The sequence below is a fragment of the Drosophila innubila genome (genome assembly GCF_004354385.1).
Source record: "Drosophila innubila isolate TH190305 chromosome 2R unlocalized genomic scaffold, UK_Dinn_1.0 1_C_2R, whole genome shotgun sequence".
NCBI lineage: Eukaryota > Metazoa > Arthropoda > Insecta > Diptera > Drosophilidae > Drosophila > Drosophila innubila.
The window spans coordinates 7,213,690-7,237,700 of NW_022995374.1; the positions used below are offsets into that span (position 1 = coordinate 7,213,690).

Here is a 24,011-nt window from a genome sequence, read left to right on the forward strand (position 1 = left end):
CGTCAGTTGTTGTTTTGAAACGTTTACGTGTGGTCGGTCTGCTCTCGCGTCGGAGCATTTGATCTGTCTCGTTGCCAAAGCAAAAGACGCGCCAAAAATTCTCGTCTCAAATGTGCATAAATACATAAGAACATACATTCATACATAGTACAATGTGTGGCAAAATACTGAAATGCAGAAAACTAATTGAACAATTTCAAATTGAGTAAAGCGTTAGAAAAATACTACGTATTTAACAATTTGTGTGATTGTCGTGTCGCCCCAAAAGCAAATAGAATTTAGTTTAAACCGCGACCACAACAAACCGAACATAATTGGATCGCATGCCGGTTACTGCGACGACGTGTATTGTATATACATACATACATATGTGAACATATGCATATGTACATGGGTGTATGTGTGCATTCTATTGTCGCGTGTCGAAGAAGAGTTTCAATTGCAACTACTAAAACTACAGATATAAAAATATAAATAAAACAAACAACAACAATAACAGCAAGGGTGCCTCACACAACTAACCAGGTGTGCTTCTGCTTATGTGTGTGTGTGTGTGTGTGTGTGATTTTCTTGTTGTTGCTGTCCTTTCATACATATTTCGAGCTGGTTTTTGCGGCATTCATTCTGCGTCTGCCAGATGCATTCCATGCCTTCAGTTTTAGTTTCGGTTTTTGTTTTGCTGCATTCATTTGCTTTCAAATAAATTTCCTTTTCAACAAACATTGCACAGCAGCTGTCAGCATCACACACACATACGCACTCAAATACATATGTACATATATGTACAATACATATGTACATATGCTTAAGTACATTGCACATTTGGATGTGCGTCTCGCGTGTCACTGAAAATTGTTAAATGCCTCACGTTTTGTTCTCAGATTTACATAGTTGAGTGAGAAGAAGCAACACTTCTCTGTTGTTCTCAACTTTGCTTAACGAGCGACAACATTTTTGAAGCATAACAATAACAAAATTTCAAATCACTGAGACGCATTTAAGAAACAGTGAAAATGTCCGCAATTAGCAGCCGCAATCAGAAAATGGAACAACAGGTAGGTGGCAATTTACACACTTAAGTTCTCTATTTAGAATCTAAATTTAAAATAATTCCATCGGGAAGTCGGCTACTCAACAATACCTTAATAAGTCAGTATATTATTTATTTAGATATTATTATTGTTATTGTTTTGATACAAAAAATAGGTTTAACTTTCAAATAATGTAGCATAGATTATTTTCATGTTCCTGATCAAAAGTGTAAAAGCTTTCTAGACCCGTTAATTTAAATTTTAAATCTTTTGTCGCAGTATCGAACTCTTAAGGTGAACGTAAAACTCGATTTATTTGTTATTAACCCCAATAATATGAACTTCCCCTTTTTTCTGGATTGCCCACCTGGTGTCCTGTTCCCCAGACAACGAGTTCAACACAAATCGAAGCTCAACCTCGAAGACTGATTGCTTTCCAATGAAATATAGAGACTCCCCCTATCAGTCATATCTGCCCCTCTTAATGCTTATGTTGAAGTAACATGCAACGATTTGTCCCAATTGTAATTTTGTTAAATCAAATCAATTTATTATTGATTAATGAGAACTTTATTAAAATAACTTTAAATAATGATCGCTATGCGATATCTATATATTTGATAAAGTCGCCATTCATATAATTGAACTTAATGCATCGGAAAAACTTAAGCAAATAGAGAATCGTTATTATAATTAGAATTTCATTTCGACTTTAAGCAAACTAAATACTTCATGAATCAACTTTAAGCCAAAGGATTCCAATTCATCACCAGATGAAACCTGAATTAACACAAATTCTTTTACATTCAGATACTCGTATTTAATTTGTTGTTTATGATATTAGTCCTTGGATTAGTCAAGTACCTGACAAATTAAATAGTGTCAACTTTAAGGATTTTGTAAATAAAAGCAAACATAGTTTTGGCTAGTAAAACTCAAATGTAATGAACAAAACTCATGCGAAACGACAAAAAAAAGTAGAGCATGCAATTTGCAGTTAACATAAATCAGCAACAATGTTTGTGGCAGATTCGTAATATAATTCATGGTTAAAAATACACAAAGGATTAATAAAAGCAACGCTGAGACCTAAAATAAAATTTGAGGACCCCAAGCAAAAGGAGGAACCTTTAGCAGTTGTTGTTTTGCCCAGCGTAACTAGGGGCAACTATATATATTATATAAACACGTACACACACACACAGATAAATGTATTGACGAAAATGGACAAATATGTATTTTGATTGTTGACTTTGGGTGTCTATGAAATGCTTTCATATAGAAGCAAGGGAAGCTACCACAATGAAGAAGAAGAAATAAGTAATATCGATTTCGTGTGTAAATTAATCCAAAGAGTCAAGCAATAAGTTAGCCAATTACACAGCTCGTGACTTATCGAGCATATGTGTGCTCTCAAAGAACTTCTCTCTCAAACCATCCTGACTGTCATTAAGTAGTATAAAGTCTGAGGTTACTTGAGTGGCCACACATTCTCATATTCGGTTGCTGTCAAAAGTCAAAACATTCTTAACACCACCTTCATCCCATCCGACACCCATCAAAGCCATGGCCTACACCTAAGCATTCAACACGTTTGGCGAATGTGGCCAAAGCCCCAAAACGGAAATGACGCATCGACTGGGGCGTTTGTTCTTGTTGCCTTTTCCATTTACCGTTGCCTTTTCGGAATTTCTTTCTCATCAGGGTTGTAATTTGAGGGGTGTTGTTGTGCCGGGGTTCTTGACCTATTGCTGCTAAAAATGTCCCGTCGGCTTTTACTAAACGAATCGAATACTACTGCATTTCTCTATGAAGTTGGCCTCTTTAAAAAACCGCTTGAGAATAAGGCAAAACTCAGCCCTTGCTTACATGTTAAACAATCATGTAGGACAACTCAAAGGCAAACCACAAAATTGGAAACTTGGCTCCATTGCACTAAGCTGAAAATAACATCATAAACATGCTAAGCCAACTTTTGAGGCTTTTTGGCTTGTGCTCCTAGTCCAGGAAATCTCTCGGCCATGATACTCCTACTTTGGTTCCTACAGCAACTACAATTTGTGGCTAAAAGCCGAGAAAGCGTGTGTGTATTCACACACAGATACAAAACCAAAAAGCATGTGTTGACTAGATGTTATTTTCTTAAAGTTGTATACTCTGTAATAAACCATTGAGATCTTTTACATAACTTCAACTCAGAATATTATTTATGTATTAAATTATTATTATTACCTATGACAATGATTTTAAATTAAATTAAGTGAATATTAAGAAAAAAATCGTTGATACATTTATAAATAATATTTATACTTAAAATTTCATAATTAAAATTTAGTTAGTCTCTGGGTACATAAAATTCTATGTAGATTGGTTCAAAACGCATTCAGGCTAACAATATGAAAGTAAGATTTACAGTTTTTGTTATTAACTGCCCTATTTTTTGTTACACTTTCTAAATCTAATTTTTATTCTCATAGTTTTAGTAAGTTTTTTAATGTTGAATTAAAATTATAATAATAATAATTTTTTGTAGACTGATTTTAGTCGTTAAATAATTATAAAAACGGGGTATTTTTAAGTCAATCCCTCTTGACTGCAGCAATCTTATTTTTATCGTCCTTAGAAGTGTAAAAGGACCAAGCAACAGCGATAAATGTGGCAGAAAAATCTAGTTATATGGCGACATTTGTCGTAATTTGCAGTTTATGCAAGAAGAACGCGGCGTGCTGCGAGGCCTCATTTCAATTGCAGATTTCGTGAATTGCAATTTGCCACTGAGAGGCAAGTGCGAGGTAGATAGAGCGGATATTAACAGCAGAGGCAGCTCTGCCAACTTGATTCAATTTATCAGACTGGCAAAAAAGAACTCGTAAAAGTTGCACCGCAGTAAAGAGAGCAAAAATACCTTTAAGTTTGAAATTAATGACTTTGTATAGCTCTCTCTCTCTCAGAAATCTAAAACATTATTGTTGAATTTTATGTTTGCTAAACTGAGATGAGTTCATGATATAATGAGGAATTTGAATGTATATTTGTGATCTAGATTTCATACTTTTCATCAGATTTATTAAACCTCATTCCTTACTAAACTCGTATGGATTCCACACTGAACTCTGAATGCGGTTAAAGTCCATCATGATAGGAATTTTAGTGAAATTTTTAACATTTCTAATTAAATAGTTTATACAGTTTGAGATTTAAATGTCAAAGCCACACTGACAAACTACAGCACTGATTAATTTGTTTTTTCATGTGGTTTGTCCTGCAATTGGGTGGCATAGGTCAGCCACAATATTGTATGGGGAATGCCCTTGATTGACAACAGCTCATTAATCAACCAATTGTTTCACTTAAATTAACATTAAACTATCTACACTAAACTATTTATGGACATGTCACCTCAGTTATTGATTCTATGAATGCAATTTAACATTAAAGACATTAGTTGCTAAGGCTTAATTAAACATGAATGATAATTGCAATACATTCATTTGTAACTTTATTGCATTTTAATGGCAAAATAATTACGACTGCTGTAGCAGGAGGCTGGTCAATTAGTGGCCATTATATTAAAATGTTGTGAATACTAATTGAAATCAAGTATTACTTTCCCAATAGGGAGACGGCTCAACTGAGAAACTCCCTATACATATTATCTTGATTTACAGAAAATCAGAAAGGTTATTTAACAGTTTATTATTATGTTAGCCTATTTCTGTAAAAGGCTGTCTTTGTTCACAAGACTTCCACTTCCACTTTTATATTATGTTAAATAACATGTTAAGGATCGCGAGCCAGTTCTATGTTATGTTAATTGACATGACAACGCAAGATATTTATTTTATATCAATTAACAGCGCTGAAACAGAATCGTATTTAAATATTTTTCATTTCAATTAGCTTGCGATACCCTTTCACCTTTTGGTGTAGGGTAAAAATTGCAAATGAATGCTTGATGCATCATAAATTATTCGCCTGAGTATTTTCACACTTGAATTTTAATTAAAAATGTTCATATTTTATTGAAAATTCGCCACATTTCGAACGGAAATCTATGGATAAACGTGTTCAAATAAATGTGCCTCAAATTAAATTAGGCTGCTTACCTGTGAAACTATTTAATTGCCTGTCAATAAATTGCGCATATATTTTCAACAATATTCATTTCGGGTATTATCTGCAAAACCGAACCACTGAAAGTGTTTGGGTCAAAACAAACTCAGGTAAATGCTGGTAATTAGTGTAGGCTCCGTTAATGCGCCACTGCAATGCAATATGCTGGATGCCAATTGGGTCAATGATTAAAGGCGTTTCACGAAATATAAAAAACCAAGAACGAAACGTGGCAAGCACCATGAGGCAGTTGTTGTGGAACACTCGACGCGGCTGCTTAAAGGTTACCCGCAATTAGCTGGCGGAATGGCAACAATCAGACTCTGCCACAAATTAGAAGTAGGAGGCAGTCAAAGGTCGAGGTGGCGGATGGGGAAACCACAAATATTAGCACGCGACAGAGTCAAAGTTCCTCTGTGCTGCCCGAGTTCTCGAGAAAACTTTCAGAACGGGTCATTTCACGCGAATTAATTGTTGCATACTTTAACTGTGAAATATATTTATAACAAGTTCATCAGACGCAACTCAGCGACCGGAAAGGGACTTGAAATAACTCAGCGTTACAAATGAACAAAAATAAATAATATTTTTGCATAACTTTTTATGCAAAATTCTCAAAATAGTTGACCATTAAATTTAATACGGTTATAAACTGCCAATTACGAGATGCATTTCATTTGATGGGCACTTAAGTAAAAAAGCTCTAAGGAAATGCAGCGGAAAACAACATAAACCACGAGATAAAGCAACAATCAGTCGACGAGTGAGGTCGTATATATATATATATTATATTCTACACTGAGAGAAGGGGCTGGAAATTGTGAAGATCTTCTTTAAAATATTTATAAATTGAAAAACAGTTAAACTAAAGATAAATAATAATTGACTGGATATCTATCACAAAAAGATTTATTTATATTTGATTAATAAAACTAGTTTACATATTTTAATTTGTAATTTTTATATGCTGCTGTGAAAGAATTAAAATAATACTTTTAAAAGTATTTTCATCTACTGAGATATTAAAATCTTTCAGTCAAACTCCCACGACGGTCGAGTGTCGACATAATTATGTATTCGCTTCAAGCATAAACTTAAATAGGAGCTGGGGAAATTGTTTTGCTTGTTTTATTTGAAAGCCTTTCATAAGCGCCAAAGAGTCGACAGCAATAAAGTGTTTATTGTCGGGCTTTTCGCATTTGTAGGTCAAACGCAGTTGGAAAAGCTCAAACGTTTTTACTTTTGATATTAAAGATTTACATGTTCCTTTATGGAAATGTGCAAATTTCCACAAAATTTGAGCTTAAGCATCCCATTAAATATTACATCTTGCCACTTATTGATTGATGATGTTACAAGTTTCCAATTTATAATAAGAGTGTCAGAGATTAGACCACCGACATTTTGACTACATAATCTGTCAATGACGGGCTGTTACTCTATAAAACGTGCTCAACAAGTAACCAACTAACATAGTCTAATATTTTATCATTTTCGCTTTTTATTTTTCTCGTGAGACACTCTAAAAAGACTGTCAAAATGGGAAAAAATTTGACATGAAAAGGGACTGCGAAATGGCGACAGAGTGACAGAGAGACAGAGAGACAGAGTAACTGTGCCAGCCACTGGACATCCACGGCCAGGACTCGAGCTGCCACTTGTCCGATAATCCCTGTGCCTTTTTTCATACCTGACAGGACGAAGACTCGTCGAGGAAAGTGATTTTGTAATAAAGCAAAGTGAGATAAGCTTAGGGAGGCGTGTAAAAAGTGACAGAATAAGCGCAGCCGTTGCCGTCAGTTCAACAGCGTGCAACATGACGTATGAGCGATATTAAACAGGCCGTCATATTAACGCTTGTCTGCTTCACATTTAAAATGCCTCTTGCAATATTGAATTACTACGAGTTTGTCTAAGGCAGAGTAATCGACTAACATGAATGGACTCATAGTCATTCTGTCCCTGGGCATGAATACACGTCTAATCGATAAGCGGGAAGTGCTTTTCCGAAACCCTTCCCCCACTGTTACCCTAATAAAGAGACCTCACTATAAATATGGAGTAGCATTGTGTGCTACACGCACAGACATGTCGTTTGCCATGTCGCACATGAAGGTAACCAGCCAGGTTAGTCGTCGCCTGTCACACAGGAAAATAAAATCGAAGAGCCATTGATCCATAGTTCATACTCGCATGCACATTGTTATCGGGGAGTGTGGAGTGAGAAGTCTCACTGTTGTAGGTGTCCCCAATGCCAATACTATAAAATAATGACTAATGTCCTCGTTCTCGTTCTCGTCAATGTACAAGTCCATGTTTGACTCTTTGTCATTGTCAGTGGCATTCATTCATTCGTTCACTTGACCAGCTGCGTGGGCGGTCTTCAAATCGTGTACGACGTGTACCCTCTCCCTTCCCCTTTCCCTATTTCCATCCCCATCCAAAACCCTGCTTGTCTATCCTCGTGCCAATGACAGCGTCCTTGCACCTGCCTTTCAATCCATTCTGCACCTTTGTGGTGTTTCTTTTATCGATTATGCGTCGCATTTGTTCAACTAGCGAGCTACAAAAACAATGGAAACACAAGTATGTTAAAAACTGCAGAGCAACATACGCGGCGTATGCTTGATTTCAATTAAATTGCTTTGCCCTTATGATCCTCCGCATAGATAAATGCTCTTTTTTTCCATTGTTTTATCGTTGAACAAAAACGAATTTAATAAATATTTGATTCGAAATTCCCGTTCATAAATTTAATACGAGTATCGCAATTAATAGCATGTGCGAGCTATGGGATCCTTCCCTCTCTCTCTCTCTCTCTCTCAATCATTTCTCTTTCTCTTTTTCCCTTTGCATTTGACACGACTGCACAGCCATTAATTATAGTCGAGGTCTTGACTTCTGTCACACCAAAGACCCTTAATCGGTTTTGTTAGGGTTTCCTTAATGGTTTTGATTGAATATCGCAGATATTAGGCTAATTGGGTTAATGGAAACATGGGATAATAATTCACATTGAAAAATCGAATTACATTTAGGAATCACGCGTGTTGGCTTGGATTGCACTCGTTATCCTTCTGGACTCAGGAAATACACATACCTTGTATATTTTCTGTGTTTACTCCTTTCTTAGTCGAGTTAATGAACTACTAATCTGAAGATCAATTAATTTCTAAAATTGGTGATAAATCTTATTTCTAAAATATCATAACACACCAGATAGAAAAAAATTGTAAAAAAGTCAGAATTTTGTTTTAAAAGTGTTTGCGCTCTAAGGATCAGCGAAAAATTCTAACAAATAGAGCATATCTGAATTGTAAGATCACTCAATCTTAGTTATCTTAGTTCCCACAAAAAAAAAATTATTAACCATTATCTTCGGTCTTGAAACAGTCTAGAAAAATTAAAATTACTATATATCAGAAATTTATAAGTTAATAATTTTAATAAAAAAAGGATTAAATAAATTAAAAAATATTAGCTATAAAAGAAAATAGATTTAAATCAAAAATAATATATTTCTTGTAACTGTTAACTTAATTCTGATACTTCTTAACTCTATACAACTTTAAGTTTCCATGAACTATAACTGTTAGCTCAATTAAATTAATAAAAGCTCTTATCGATCGTTGCTATTGATCAAATATGTTATCGATGAAATGACAAATGACATTGCGTGCTTTTAGACTCATGAGACGCATTCCAAAAGTGCTCGTCCTTTAATGCAATTTGCATGCTTTAATCAAATTGTTATGTTTGCTTTTAGCACACACACACACACCCAACACACACCCAACTCACACTCAACTCAACACACACACATATGTGCATAGTCCCTGACGTCCCTTAAGTGTTGAAATCAAACAAAAAACTGGATACCTATGAATACGCTGAGTATACGCTCAAGGGCACAAATGTAGATTGGAAACAATTGAAATTGTGATATTGACGTGTCACACACATACACACACACTCACACATAAATACGGATAAATGTTCCCCTTTCATTACCCTCTTTGGGAGGATATTCGCGATAACTGGATACCTGATAAAACTGCAAATGAAATTCCACTTTGAATGCAATTTAAATGCTGCTTTGCCATGTGCCAAATTGAAAGCTTCACCATCAACAATTGCCATGACAACGCCATGGAAATCCTTCTACTTTTTTCCAGTATTGCCTTCAAATGGGAGACAAGGGCGTGGCAATAGCTGACAGCCGTTGCAGCACGAAAAACAACAACAAAAGTTCGATGTTGTTGCAACAACATTAAGCATTTTTTATTGATAAAACTTTTACTCTGACGGGGCTTAATGGAGCCAAGGAAACAGCGGACTCGCCTTCTGAACACAACCCTTCAGGTGGTAAATAGTTAGCTCTGCCCCCAGCAAGATGTATTATGTGCCCCTCACAGCGCTTTAAGAGGCGACTATTTATTCGCCCGACACCTGTGTCTATTATAGAATACATGCAACTGAAGGTCAGAGTTTGCCTCCTCATGAATTTTACCCACATTTCTCTAGATTTCCCATTTAAATGGGTAACGGGTGTATTCAATGTAAATATAAGCAAAATCAAAAGAAAGTTACACATTTATATTGGCATAACAGTATTGAATATGATTTTGATTATGTTTGCAAGGGAAATGTCAGCAAAAATGGAAGATAAATCCATTTTAAAGAAATATGAGACTTTTCGAGAAGCAGCGTCCCATTAAAGATGAATATTTTTATATTGAGCATAAATGCTTACGATGTTGACTTTTTTCAGAATAAGCTAAGAAATAATCAAACCCGAAAAAAATAATCTAGATGAATGAAAAAATCCTATTTAAATTAAATTTGTTATAGTGTAAATGCTCAAAATTCCTTGCATATACCTGAAGTAATTAAAAGAACATCCTGCGTTTGAAGGCATAAAACCATTACGAGAAAGAGGCTGGAAAGCCAACTAATTAAGGACTTGATTTGGCATCCTCACAGCACATTTGTCGTTCCTTAACTGGCTGGCATTTAATCTCCTTCTCCCTCGCAGCCAATCGACATAATTAAAGGAATTGTTGCATGCAACACGGTCTGAGCTGTCTACAGTTGTCATTCGCTGCCACAGCTGGAAAAAGGCGTCTTAAAGACACAAGGACAAGGGCAAGAGCAGGATTATGATGTTGAGAAAAAGTTTATGGCTTTCAAGTGAAACACTTGATGTACTTGTAACCGTGACAGTGAAATGAGAAAATAAGAAAACGAGAAAAGAGAAACAGAAAAGTGACAATAAAAAGTGTAAAATGGAAAACATTTCATTTGTTTTTCACAAGCGAATTAAGCTTAGACAAGTTCACTTGTTGCCGTGTCCCTGTCGTAATTAGCTTAATTAAATGGACAATCAAATGAATGCGTCTGCAAACATCAACTCCAACCACATCCTTGTCCCCATCATCGCTATACTCCCAAATGCTTCAAGCACTCATACACGTAATTGCATGTAAATTATGAAAATACTCCTGGGCCCGGTTGCCGGATCCGGGTCTGTCATTCGACTTTGATAGCCGGAGGTCTGATGAAATGCAATTGTGTGTGCCTCATGAGACTCTCCATTGACCGTTGTGCCTCGTCCTTCCCTTCCTCCTTCCGCATCCCCTCCGGATTCGTAAATATTAAATCAATTCGCTTTCCCGATGACATCCAGCATTTAAGCGTTTAATGTATGAGATCCTACTACGAACGAATCGAAACCACAAGCAAATTGTCAATTCCCCTTTGACCAATCCATTCCGATATTTATCATTACTCACCGTAACAAGGATAGAAGCGATGAGGATTAGAGAGGAGCAAATGGAACAATTTCATCCTTGTGTGGAATGAGAAACTTTTCGTTGTTGCTGTTCAAGTGAAATTCCTTTTGATAGGAAATTGGCAAAAACTGACAGTAGTTTTCCAAAAGACTGAGCGGATTAAACAATGTTGACATGTCAGGTTATTACAACTAACAGTTCGGTCAAAGCCATTTCCCAAAGAAATCCAGCAAATGCATCTGTGCATCCTTTAAAAGGACTCGGAAGTCTGCAGTAAGTATCTGCTAAGTAGCAATAAAGAAGAGCTGCCATTGAAGAATGTACACAAAAAGAGTAAGTACGCTGAGTAGTCGACCGGCAGATACTCATTAAAATGCACACAAAAGCAAGCAGAGCAAAGCAAATAACATGACAATTTTTTTGGCAAAAGTAATGAAATTTAGAACTTTTAAAATTCATATTACATTTTTTAGTTTAAAATTTAAGAACTATGTTATTTTTACGTAATATTTATTTATGTTAAATGCTTAAACTATTTTTTTATTATATAAATTTTTTTTAATTACTTCAGTAGTTCTTTAATAAAATATTAATTTCATCTGATTATCCAAGTGACTAATTTCAAAATTTAAGAAATTAAAGCCGCTGATTTTTCGAAGCAGTTGTTGTAATATAAGTTAAGAAATTGTTAACATAGTGTTATCATACCCTTGTTTACCATTTTCAATGTCTAAGGAGTATTATAAACTGTGAGTACGACGATAGAATATGGAATGTCTGCCGAAATATGAAATGTATACTATAATTTCTGTTGCTATAAGGACCAAATATCACACACATAAACACACAGCCACAGAGAGAGTCAGAGAGAGAGAGAGAGAGAGAGAGAGAGAGAGAGAGAGAGAGGGAGACTCACATATACATGATGAATTCATGGCTTGGTGTCTTGTGGCATTTTATGTGCAATTTCGAGGCACTTTTAAAGCTTTTAAGCCAGCATCGGAAAAGAAAACGCAGCAATTGCAATGGTCGATAGAGTTTTTCACTTTGAGATAGAAAAGAAATGGAAAGAAAAGAAAAGACAGGGATTAGCCTTCAAATATAATTCTAGTTATTTACAATGCGACTTAAATTGTACAAACTTTAAAAGTCTTATCTTGTATTTGACAATATTGCAGCTGTGAAGCATTTGTTATTAAAAGTGTCCCAACAAGTGTTGGACCATTAATTAGAATAGTTACTCGTATTTCGCTATTTCAGCAAAGACCACAAAAACTTTTATAACTTGAAAGTTTCTCATGGTTTCTTTCTTGGCACCTCCAACTTTGGCCAAGAAGCAAAACAACGTTGGAATCGGTCATGCAGCTCTAACAATGCACCGAAAGTTGCGATAACACTTACGAGTATCCTTTGGCTAGTTTCGCATAATAAGTCAAACTTTTAAAACAAAACTAAATTAATATTCTTGCGAAGCTGTTAAATCAGCACATTAATTTAAAGTTTTCTATTGTTGAGCATTCTCATGATTATCCTTTGTTTTCATTCGTATCGCACTAAAGACCTTTAAACACTCACATTAATATTAATGGTGGCAACACCTTTGGTCTCCTCATGTGGCAGAAAGGTTTCCATCCTTCCGACAACTTTTGTTTATTTAACCCAATAATGTATTTCAGACGAACTGAGGTCAGAGAAATATAGGTCCTGTTGCTGTTTGACTTTGCTTTTATTGAACTGTCAAGTTGGCAGGAGAGTAGGGCAAGGAGTGAGCAGAGAATATGCTGATGAAACGGTTAAACCAAATTTGACCTTTTGTTACCAACATGTTGAACTGTTCGGACTCCTTTTTGGCTGCTAACGAGTGAAATTTATGGACTCATTGTTATCCAGCAAACTGTCAGATGTATGTATGTGTGTATGTTGTGTGTGTGTGAGTGTGTGTGACACTGTCAACATAACAAAGGCTGCCATTTTGCCCGGGGATCTGTTACTTTGCGCTTTGCCCTCGCCGTTCTTTGTGCCGCGTGCCTTTCTCACATGCCCAGTCACTTGCCTTTTGCCACTTGCCACTTGCCACACGACACATTTTGCTGCATACTTTTAGGCACACGCAGCAGCCGCTGCACTATGGGGCAAATGAATCACTTACTAGACCATGTACTCAAAAAATATAAGGACACTATATATTTGTTAGATATTTCAGGGAGGCGCAGTATATATATAAAATTTTTTTTCAGCTTCAACAAAAGAGTCAATATAGCTATGTCTCTGACTCTGCATGTCCATCTGTCTGTCCGTCTGTATGAAATAGTAATGTAAATACAAGTTTAAGATCGACATATAAAACCAAAAAAAAAAAAACAGTCAAAATAAAGTTTTGTTATTTTGTACACTTGTGAAAAATCTGTTAATGTCAGGAAATGTGCTTATTTACCCCACAGTGCACAGTCGCACTCACCTTCAGCGTCGTTGTCGTCGTTGTTATTGTTGTTGTCTCAAAATTTGCATACAAAGCGCAAAGGCAATTGAGCCATTTAGGCCACTACAAAACGTGGCTAATTTCTGCTCAAGGGCCTCAAATATTGTGTTGTAGTATTACAAGAGCTCAACCGTTAAGTGGCATTCTTTTCAGTTATTTTCTAATCTTCAATGTCAACCAAATGTGTGTGTTCTTCTCTCAGTGTGACAAACTTTCATCCAACTGACAACTTCTCTCTTATACAAGCTGAAAAGAAAAGAATCGCAACGCAACAAAATCAACTGGAAACTCGCAAAAGGAAATGCCACAGCATTTTCCTTTTTCTCAATTTGCAACCTGACAAAAAATATAAAAGTACTTACAGCATTTTTTTACATACTCTTACAAGCTCATGTCTGTTGTTGTCTTTTTTTTTATTACCTGGAAATGTCGTCATCTCAAAACAGTCTTCTTGAAGCCTTGAGCCGGATATTAAACACATTCGCCCTTTTAATGCTTGAGAGGCTTATATTATTTTAATTGTTGCTACATTTTAGCCCTACGTTTCTCACATAAACACTCTGTGCGTTGAAAGTTCTGAGATACTTAATATTCTATGATTCAGTGGCAAATAAATTGTGTATGTATTTTATTATTTTATTTTATACACATTTATTTCATCTATACATATGTATAAACGTCTATGAAAAATATCAAATTGATCCAGCAAATTATATTTATTTAATATTGAAGCTTTTAAATAGTTTTCAGTGTGAATATATGTATTAAATTTCAGTCATCACTAGATAATTTCAGAAACTAATTAATAAATTGCTTTCCAAAAAAATTCTGCTTAATTTTGTCAACTTTACAAGTTGATCAGTATATATTTCAGTACATTCTAATCAATTTAACTTGAATAAAATGTTAGTATATTTATTTTCAGAAGTATAAGCAATAATTTAGCAAATTTAATATGTTAATAGCTCTTAATTTAAGCAGAATCGCAATCTCAATCAATTCCTCTTTAATTAAGAATAAATATACTGCATTTTACAATAAATTTGCCTCCTTTTTGGTCACTGATAATATTTAAATTTATTAAAATTTTAATGTCCAAATATCCGAATAGAAGTTTAAATTTAAATCTCGGAATTTGCGGTAAATAAGCTTTTGTTTCAGAGCTCTTCAATTTGTGAAAACAAAGTACTTGGACGCAGTCACAGACAAGGTAGAAAATTCAGATAATCCGCCTTGAAGCTTATGCAAAGATTTGTGACTTTAATTCCATTGGAGTTGTCAATGTTTCAGAGACAGGACATGACATGAACAAGGATACATTGTGATAAAGGTGGATAGGGTTTATGGCTTAATGAAGCGACGACTAAATGGATGTCATGTAAAAAAGGGACAACACACACTCAATTATACACACACGCACGTTCACACACACACACATGTCGAGAAAGACAAAGTTAAAGGCGCAGCTAAAAAACTTGTAATAGTTTTAGCCATCCCTATATCTTTATCCCTACATTTTTATTGAGGTTAATCGTCGGGTCATGTGTGTCGTCACCCAAATCGATGAGTATTTTTCCAATTCATTGGCCCTGTGTTATATTAGATACGCCTTTCTTCTGTCTGCTCATCGGCATATTTATTATTCAATAGTTTAGCAAATGTCTGTCCGGATTTGTTCTCGTCGTGTTCCTCCGCATTACGAGTATTAGGTGCGCACATTTGCCAGATTCAATTTAAATTGCAAATGTATCAGATACACACATATTTATCTTTATCTTAATCTTTATCCTTGTTGTGGTTGCTGCTTTTAGCTCCTGTTTTATCCGTGCTCATACGTAAATATCGTCTTTAATCTTTAATGGCAAAACACCAGCAAGCAAGAAAAGGTTTTGGCCAGCAGTTTCTTGGTTATCATCTAAAAAAGCCGAAGAATTAATACGCTTCTTAACAAACAGAGTATCAATTTTGAATTCTTGAAATCCGCTCTAAAAGAATATAAAAAAAAGGCCAATTGAGCTCTGCTTGTTGTGTTTGTGTTGCTGACTTACCATTTTCTTTGTTCCACGTGGCGTATGAGTAATCATTTTATTACACGGCCCCCAATGTACACTGAGCCAAGTTAAATCTTTAAAGCATATGTATGTTGTGTGCGTGGGTGCATGTGTGTTGTGTGTGTCGTGTGTGTGCTGCAGGAAGCACGTACTTTTATAGCACACTGTAACGCCCTTTAATTTTACGCAAATTTGTCGGTCTAAATGAAAATAAACGTACGCACTGAGCCAAAATTCTAACAGATGCCAAAAAAAAAATACATTGCGCTGCATTTTTGATGTATGTCCATTAATTTTGGTTATTTTTGGTGAAAATTTATGTGTGACATTGAATTTAATAACCCATATAAAATATGCAGCCTGCACATGGCCTTCTATCTGTATTTTGGCATAAAGTTGTTCCAACCATAAAACGAGTTCAAGTTTCATGTTGTGTGGCATTTCTCTTCGACTTGCAACAAGCAATAACTATATTTTTAACTTAATTTATTTTATGTGAACCAACATCCTAGTCATCATCCTACAGATGCTTGGAAAGATAAAGTTATGTCACTAGTCTGAATAAACTTTAAATGAAAACTGTTTTGCAATTCTTTTTAGAAAAACTTAACCAATTGCTCCCAAGGCGAAAGTTCCATGTTTATAAAATTGTTTTTGATTATTTGTAACTCAGATTTAATAAGTTTTCTAGCGAATTTCGGTAAAACAAAAAGGTTTAATTATTATTAAAGGCCATAATTACATTGACAGTTCGTTAATTATTAATGCACAAAAAAAAAACCTTTAAACATACAATTGCATAAAAAATAAGTCTAAATTTGTACTAATTTTATTTTATTTTTCTATTAAAATGTTAAAGAAGCACTTGCAATTTAGTTCCCACACAAACTAAAAACCTAGTAGGAGAGTTGACAGTTGATTGAACACGACTGTGAGAGACCCTGCATAAATTATTTACAGGGTATCAATCCGATATGTTTGACTATGCTCGCATTTAATTTTTTAATTAAGTTTGAAAATCGATTATTACACGTTGAAAATAATTGAACATAATTGAACTGAATGCCTGATTTAATCGGTATTAACTGCAATAAATGTGTCGATTACTGTATGGATATTACTTTTACAGTTTCCGTTTTAATCCCTGGTAAATTATTGTATAGTATATAATAAATTTGCGTATTGGATACGACTTCTATTTGGGTTTGAATTTATATCCTTCTGCCTCTTAATCACATTTTAATTTCGATAAACTTTATAGACCCAGTGTACCATTTTAAGTACAGAATATAAAAAAAAGACCACCAGAAAATGCAAAAGCAACGTGTACTCGTAATTATGTAATTTGAGATAAATTACACTGTCGTTGACAAAGTTTTGAGCATTTGAATATAACGATAGAACGACGGGAGGTCTAACCGCACATTCATACACTGATAAAAAAAATGTTCTAAAATATAGATTTTGGTCTCAGAACTAAGATTATTGGTCTAAAAAATGCGTTGAGAACATAAAATTTTTGAAGTAAGAGAACACATACTGATTTTAAGAACATTTTAAATAAGACCAAGATCTAATTTTAAGAATAAATGTTCTTAAAAAAATTATTTTTTATATATATAATTTTTTTTTTAATTTGATACAAAATAGTACCTATTTATACTTTCCTAACAATTTAAGATTTTTATTCTTATATTAAGATTTAAAGATTTTTTATATTAATAATCATAGTTTTAGTAATTTGGTCTTAAAATAATCTTATTTTTAGTACAAAATATTTAAGATGAATGTTTAGAAGTTGATCTTTTTTTCAGTGTAGTAGCTAGTAGTTAGGCAAACGGGAATTGAGACAAGTGAGCGCTTTGGTTCATTCATAAGTGACTAACTGACTGATTGACTGACTGACGAATTGACCGAGTTGAGCCCCATCAAGACGACGCTTTTGCGCAGCTCTCAAAATCAAATTCATTAAATTTGATGACGTCTGCTGCCAGAGCTTTTCATTTCCATAAATTGTATCTGTATCTGTATCTGTAACTGTAACTGCGGCAGTTTATCTGTCAGATGCACGTGCGAAACGGGTCTGAGAGACTCGAGTGCGAGTCCAACGAATCAGTTGATAGAGAACTCGCCGGTGGAAATATATGTATTAAATATGTACTACTGTATTTATCGCCTCGAGAAGAGGTCGTAAAGCTGCCATTGCGCCACAAGTGATAAGTGATAAGAGCTTTACAACTGGACAGTGTCGGATCCAACGACAGTCGCGACGCGTTCGTCGCCGAGTTCAGGTCGCATTGAGTCATCTCTTTCTTCCTCTCCATAACCATTACCATGTCCATGTCCATGGGCAAGACATTCGTGGCATTGGCCATTGCCTGGATGAGCGCACTCTGCCTGCTCCCAGTGGCCACCCATTGTGACAGTGACTCCTACTACGAGAAGTATTATGCGGCACGTCGCTTTGTGCCCGCCAAGCGTAATGCTCCGCTGGAGTTCAACTTCACGTTGAGCCTCGGCAAGGACGATCAGCTGGCTGCCGATGAGCGTCCCGCTCTGGTGGGAAATCTGGCTGCGTTGGGCAGCTGGCAAGCAGCTGGAGCGATCCTCTTGAACCGCACGGACGTGCACAATGAGTGGAGGGGATTAGTGCTGTTGCCGCAGAACAGCAGTGTGGAGTACCGTTACTTTGTGGCAAGCGTGGCACGTTCCGACGGAGTCCAGATCCGTCGCTGGGAGTCGCATGTGCTGCCCCGCGCCTTCAACACGACCAAGCATGCGGGAAATCGCACGGATGAGCTGGGCAACATCCATGGACAACGACAGTTGACCCTCGGCTGGCTCCAGAGTTCCAGTTCCGGTTCCATAGTGCAATTCAAGGTGTTCCCTGGTGCACTTCATCTGGAGGAGGAGACGTTGGCAGCGAGTCTACGCCTGCGATTGCAGCCGGTGCATCCCGTCAATCTCTCTCCCATACTGAGCTCTGCATCCGCCAACGTGGAATACGTCCGCATGGTCTACAGCGACAGCCGACTTCGAACGCAGCCGGAGTACGGAGTACCCTATGCCCAGGACAGGGACTTGCTCATGTTTCATGTGACCCTGGACCAGCTGGAGCAAGTGGCCTACCAGCTGGAGGTCTATGGAGAGCAGCGGGACTTGGTGCGCTTGCTGGGATATGCCCATCTCCAGCCAGCTGCTTTGGCGGGCAGCGAGGGCAACGTGACCCTTCAGCTAATATCCCCGATCTGGCAGCGCGTGGTGGGTGAACTGCATCTGCAGTACCTTGTGGTGCGTCCCATGGTCAACGGCAGCTCCGACTTCCGCACCAGCTTCGTCAACTACTGGCGTTCAAATTGGACAGATTTAGAGATTGGACATCGTGGTCTTGGGAAGAGTTTGACTGTCGCCTCGACAGCGGCGGCTCCGCTCATTGAGAACACCGTGGCCACCATGCAGGCGGCGGGGGAGCTGGGCGCCGATCTTGTCGAGTTCGATGTGCACTTGACCAGCGATCTTGTGCCCATCATTCATCATGATTACTTCATCAGGGTGTGCATTGACTCCAAGACGCCGATGAATCGCAACGATCTCATCGAGGTCCTGATCAAGGACATCACCTACGAGCAGCTGAAGCAACTGAAGACCTACCAGATCGTGAGCAACAAGATCATCGAGTATCCCGCCCACAACAACGTTAAGCAAGTGGAGCAGCGTCTCTTTCCCACGCTCCAGGACTTCTTTGAGCAGGTGAATCTCACTGTGGGATTCGATATTGAAATCAAGTGGCCCCAGCTGAAGTCCGATGGCACCTACGAGAGCCAGCAGACGATCGACAAGAACCTCTTTGTGGATCGCATCCTGGAGGTGGTGCAGAATTATGGCTGTGGTCGCCTCAACATCATCAAGAGCTTCGATGCGGATCTCTGTACGCTCCTGCGATTCAAGCAGAACATGTATCCGGTGCTCTTCCTCACCAGCAGCAAGGTGAACGCCTTTGCCGATCCTCGCGCCAGCACAGTGGAGCAAAGCATCAATTTTGCGCAGGCCTTTGATCTGGCGGGAATCGTGCCCAACGCCGTGTTCATCAAGGCGGATCCCTCGCTGGTCCAAAAAGCCAAGTCACAGGTGCCGTTGATTCTGCTCTGGGGTGGTGACCTCAAGGATCGCCAGTCCATCGATTGGTTTTTGCAGCTAGAACCCAACGGTGTCGTCTACGATCGCATGGATCTCTGGCTGCCCCCCAACAGGACGAACGCCTTCGAGGCGGAACAGGACCTGCCCGACTTCTTCCAGCTGCAATGCTCGCCCGTGGTTAGACAGCGTGTCCACAACGCGACCGTCGAGAGCATCCTGAGCAATGTCAACGTTCTATAGACTCTGTAGATTTATGCCAAAGCAATAAACGTATCTCTAGAAACTCTATTCTCTCTCCCTCTCTCTGTCTGGCTAACGTCAATTTCCTGATTGTTGCACGTGTCTGGCAGTTTAAGCTCCTGTTCCTGGGACTTTAGCACGCTTTATCGCTCTAACGGTAAAATGGATTTCCACATAATTGCCTTTTCCTCGTTGAGCCAGCTGCAACGACAGGGAAAATGAAAAAGAAATGAGTAAAGAGCTGATGAAAGTTGTGTGGAATTTTCATGATTTCGCTTTGAACAAGATATTTTCATTTAAAATGAACGCAGTCAAAAAAAAAAAAAAACTAAATGGAAGCTAAGTCAATATTAGAAAGTCAAAACAAGTATTGAATTTCTGACTATAATCCTGTTAATTTAAAAAGGATTCTAAAAAAACATAAACACAAGTTAAAATTGACAATTTAATTATTTTAAATCAAATTTACATCGAAATAAATAAAAATGTTCTAAAAGTGATAGCTATATTATGGGTATAACATATTATTTATGAACAGCGCAGTTTATTTTGCGTTTTTGCTGAACTTGAAATTTAAATGTTTAATGAAATCATTGCCATCAACAGAGACAGACCCAGAGTCAGACCCATACCAAAACCCAGTCCCATTCCCATTCGCTGTCATGTCATGTCATGTCAGATTGTTCAACACTAACGAAAAGCCCCCGGCAAGTGGTCACTGGGCTCATCCAATGTATATGTATATTGTCAGCGAAGGCGTCGCATTTTGCCTACGGTGCGATTTTGATGATGCAACTGCAACAATCACCCATGATGTCCCACTCCCCATCCCCCTTTCATGTCTCTCATGCATGTAAAAGTGAGTAAAAACAATCGAATTAATAGTCATACCACAACAGAAATTGAATTGGATTATTATATTATACAATTGTATATAGTTATATTATTTGGGTTTTTTCATTTCTTAGTAAATGAGAAAATTGTGCAGGTAATTATATTATTCTTCTATATAAATAGACTTTGAATACATTAAGTATAATTGCGAACGCCTGAGATTCAATCAAATGCTAAATAAGTGCAACTTAATTATAATCAGGTTTTAAGAATAATTCTATAAATTGCCTTTAGACTAATTTACAGAACATACTTAGCCGTAAAGCAAATACACAAACTGTTAAGTAACAGAGTCATGTAAACTTATTTAACATCAACGAAAATTATTTAAAAATGCATAACAGAGGCACAACATAGTTATGTTTACAGAACAGAGAGCTTAACATAAAACTAAGAATTAAGAAAACAGAATAGACAATTGAGTTACTTTTATTATTTCCGATCAGACCATTTATATAAAAAGTTGTTTTTCATTCCAAAGAGCTTACACACAAAATGTACTTGTAAAAAAGTATTGGTTTGTTTTTGTGCATACAGAGTCATAAAGATATATAAATATTTTTGCTCTAATCGCAAACCCGTTTGCAAGTACGACTATAAATCATCTGAATACAATCAACCGTTAATCAGCTTGAATAGAAACGGAAATTTTTAATGTTTACATACATAAGAATATTCAAAACATTTATTAATGAAAAATAAAAGCTAAATCTTTTTAGTATCCGAATTTTTACGAGAATGCAATTATTTGTCGATTATTATGAATTATCGTAAAAAAGACTTAAGAATTATTATAATCCGGATAATTATTTATATCCTATATATCGAATTTATTCACCTTTAAGAAAAAAAAAATAATTAAATAATTATATGGTAATTTTGTATTTATAGCGCCAGCTGATGGACGCTTATATTCGACAGAAACGCGCCTCGCCGGGAATGGTTCAGGCGAGTGATCTACAGATCAACAGGCCGATGTCGGGAATGCGTAGCAACAGTCGGGAGTTACACGCCTACGACGGACCCATGCAGTTCATGGGGTCAACACAGAATCCGGATCAAATTCTAACCAACAACAGCTCCAGCATTCACTTGTCAAGCTCAATCAACTCGAGTCGCAACAACTCCAACAATTTGCGAAGCCTTAGCACCATTAGTCAGGAAGGTAAGTTCCGAAACGCATTCCGATCTAGTTTTATATAAATAAATTAAACCGGAGAGACCTTTTAGACTACAGTATATTTAATAAAATATAATTAAGTAACTTTTTCCAAAAAAAAATACAGTTTTTATTACATTCATTTCGGTTATTGTAAAAAATAGTAATTGTGACTTGGTCATTAATTTATAAGAGCTTTCTCTTAAAAAATCAATAAACAAATAGCAGATGTTATCGAAGAGATCTCCTCGCACGAGCTGGAGGATGAGGAGAGCAGTCCCGTGACGGTTGTGGAGCAGCCGCTGCCACCGCTAAGTGCCAACTCGACACAGTCTCAGCGAGCTCGCAACCGTCAGCAATCCTTCAACGATACCCTGGATGAAGATGACTATGCAAATCGTAACATATCCGGTGTGGCTCCAGTGCGTCCAGTTGGCATTGCCTCGTCCTATAAGGAGGACTCCGCGATAGAGGGCAGCAATGGGGCAGGCAATGGCAGCAGCAGTGTTGGTGGCAGCGGGGAGTCAGAGGGCGATGTCATAGGCCACATTGATCAGTTTGTGATGCAGCCGGCGCCACAAGGAGTGCTCTACAAGTGCCGCATCACAAGGGATCGCAAGGGCATGGATCGGGGTCTATTTCCCATCTATTATCTGCACTTGGAGCGGGACTACGGCAAGAAGATCTTTCTGCTAGGTGGTAAGTATATTGCTCTCCTTTTCCTCTCCTCCAATAGGTATTAATTATAATCGTTGACAGGCCGCAAGCGAAAGAAGAGCAAAACATCCAACTATATCGTCAGCTGCGATCCCACCGATCTGTCCCGGAATGCCGATGGTTTCTGCGGCAAACTGCGCTCCAATGTGTTCGGCACATCCTTCACGGTATTCGACAGTGGCAACAAGGAGAGCACGGAAAGTCCACGACTCGATCTGGCAGTTATCATCTATGTGAGTATTTAACATTAATCGATCAGTCAATCAACTGCTCACTTATATTTACCAACAGGACACAAATATTCTGGGCTTTAAGGGACCAAGGAACATGACTGTGATACTGCCGGGCATGACTGAGGACGATCAACGTGTCAAGATTAGCTCCGCGGATCCCAAACAACAGGGCATACTCGATCTGTGGAAGATGAAGGTAACCCCGAGTCATTTAATACTAATCTCATGATACTCAACACTTCTTTTGTGCCGCAGAACATGGATAACATTGTGGAGTTGCACAACAAGACACCAGTTTGGAACGATGAAACCCAATCCTATGTGCTCAACTTTCACGGCCGTGTCACACAGGCCTCTGTGAAAAACTTTCAGCTGGTGCACGACTCGGATCCCGAGTATATTGTCATGCAGTTCGGTCGCACCTCCGAGGACGTGTTCACCATGGATTATCGCTATCCTCTCTGCGCCATGCAGGCATTCGCCATAGCTCTCAGCAGTTTCGATGGCAAGATCGCCTGTGAGTGAAACTCCTCGGTTCTCTGAGTTCTTGCCACTAGGATTCTCCGCAGCACTTGCGATTGTCTTATTTATACGACTTGCAACCTTGCAACTTATTGTGTCGTCTATAAGTACATTTCATGAACTATGTTATATGTGAATCTGATATTTAGGAATTATCACAACAATTTTCATACATATTGCCCAAAAGGTTTATGAAATGGCATTTACGTTTGACTCCTGATGAAATCAAAAAAATATATATATTCTATATTTGTATATCTATCAATTCAGATGTCAAATATACCTTAATATCATAACTGATATACTTAGAACTCTACCTAAATATTTCGCAGCTCAAACGTCAAATGTATGTACTATATTTAAAAAACTGTCTAGTTTAACGTACTCGTACTAAATATAATCCACAATTCTAGTCACCCGGCATAGTAGATAACAAACCAAATATAAGTACATATACATATATATGTGAATACTTGTAGTATATTTATGAAAATATTGTATATTGATGGCAAACTTCATTGTACCATTTATTCAAAATGTGCTCACCGATTTTGTAAAAGGCTTTTCGAATCCCATAAAAAAATCAAAATATTTCAAATACAAATCAATTTTATAATTTGAATACAGATGAAAAACAAAACGA

The 24,011-nt window shown here is 37.2% G+C and overlaps 2 protein-coding genes across 5 annotated transcripts; both read left to right on the plus strand.

Moving 5' to 3' along the window:
- The first annotated feature begins 7 nt into the window (after window positions 1-7).
- Window positions 8-24,003, plus strand: LOC117783376 (protein king tubby). Of its 4 annotated transcripts, XM_034620764.1 has the most exons (7): window positions 8-525; window positions 882-1,055; window positions 21,629-21,902; window positions 22,122-22,595; window positions 22,656-22,846; window positions 22,905-23,042; window positions 23,102-24,003. In XM_034620764.1, the coding sequence occupies exons 2-7, from the start codon at window positions 1,014-1,016 to the stop codon at window positions 23,369-23,371; spliced, it is 1,389 nt and encodes a 462-aa protein (XP_034476655.1). In that variant the 5' UTR covers window positions 8-525; window positions 882-1,013; the 3' UTR covers window positions 23,372-24,003. The 4 variants fall into 4 exon arrangements, with proteins under 4 accessions (XP_034476655.1, XP_034476653.1, XP_034476654.1 ...); XM_034620762.1 differs by lacking the exons at window positions 8-525; window positions 882-1,055 and adding an exon at window positions 19,982-20,831; XM_034620763.1 differs by lacking the exons at window positions 8-525; window positions 882-1,055 and adding an exon at window positions 19,982-20,831 and having other exon boundaries at window positions 22,125-22,595.
- On the plus strand, window positions 17,705-19,889 carry LOC117783375 (glycerophosphocholine phosphodiesterase GPCPD1). Its single transcript, XM_034620761.1, has one exon. It carries the CDS (start codon window positions 17,801-17,803, stop codon window positions 19,841-19,843), a length of 2,043 nt encoding a protein of 680 aa, XP_034476652.1. The 5' UTR covers window positions 17,705-17,800; the 3' UTR covers window positions 19,844-19,889.
- Window positions 24,004-24,011: the final 8 nt, after the last annotated feature.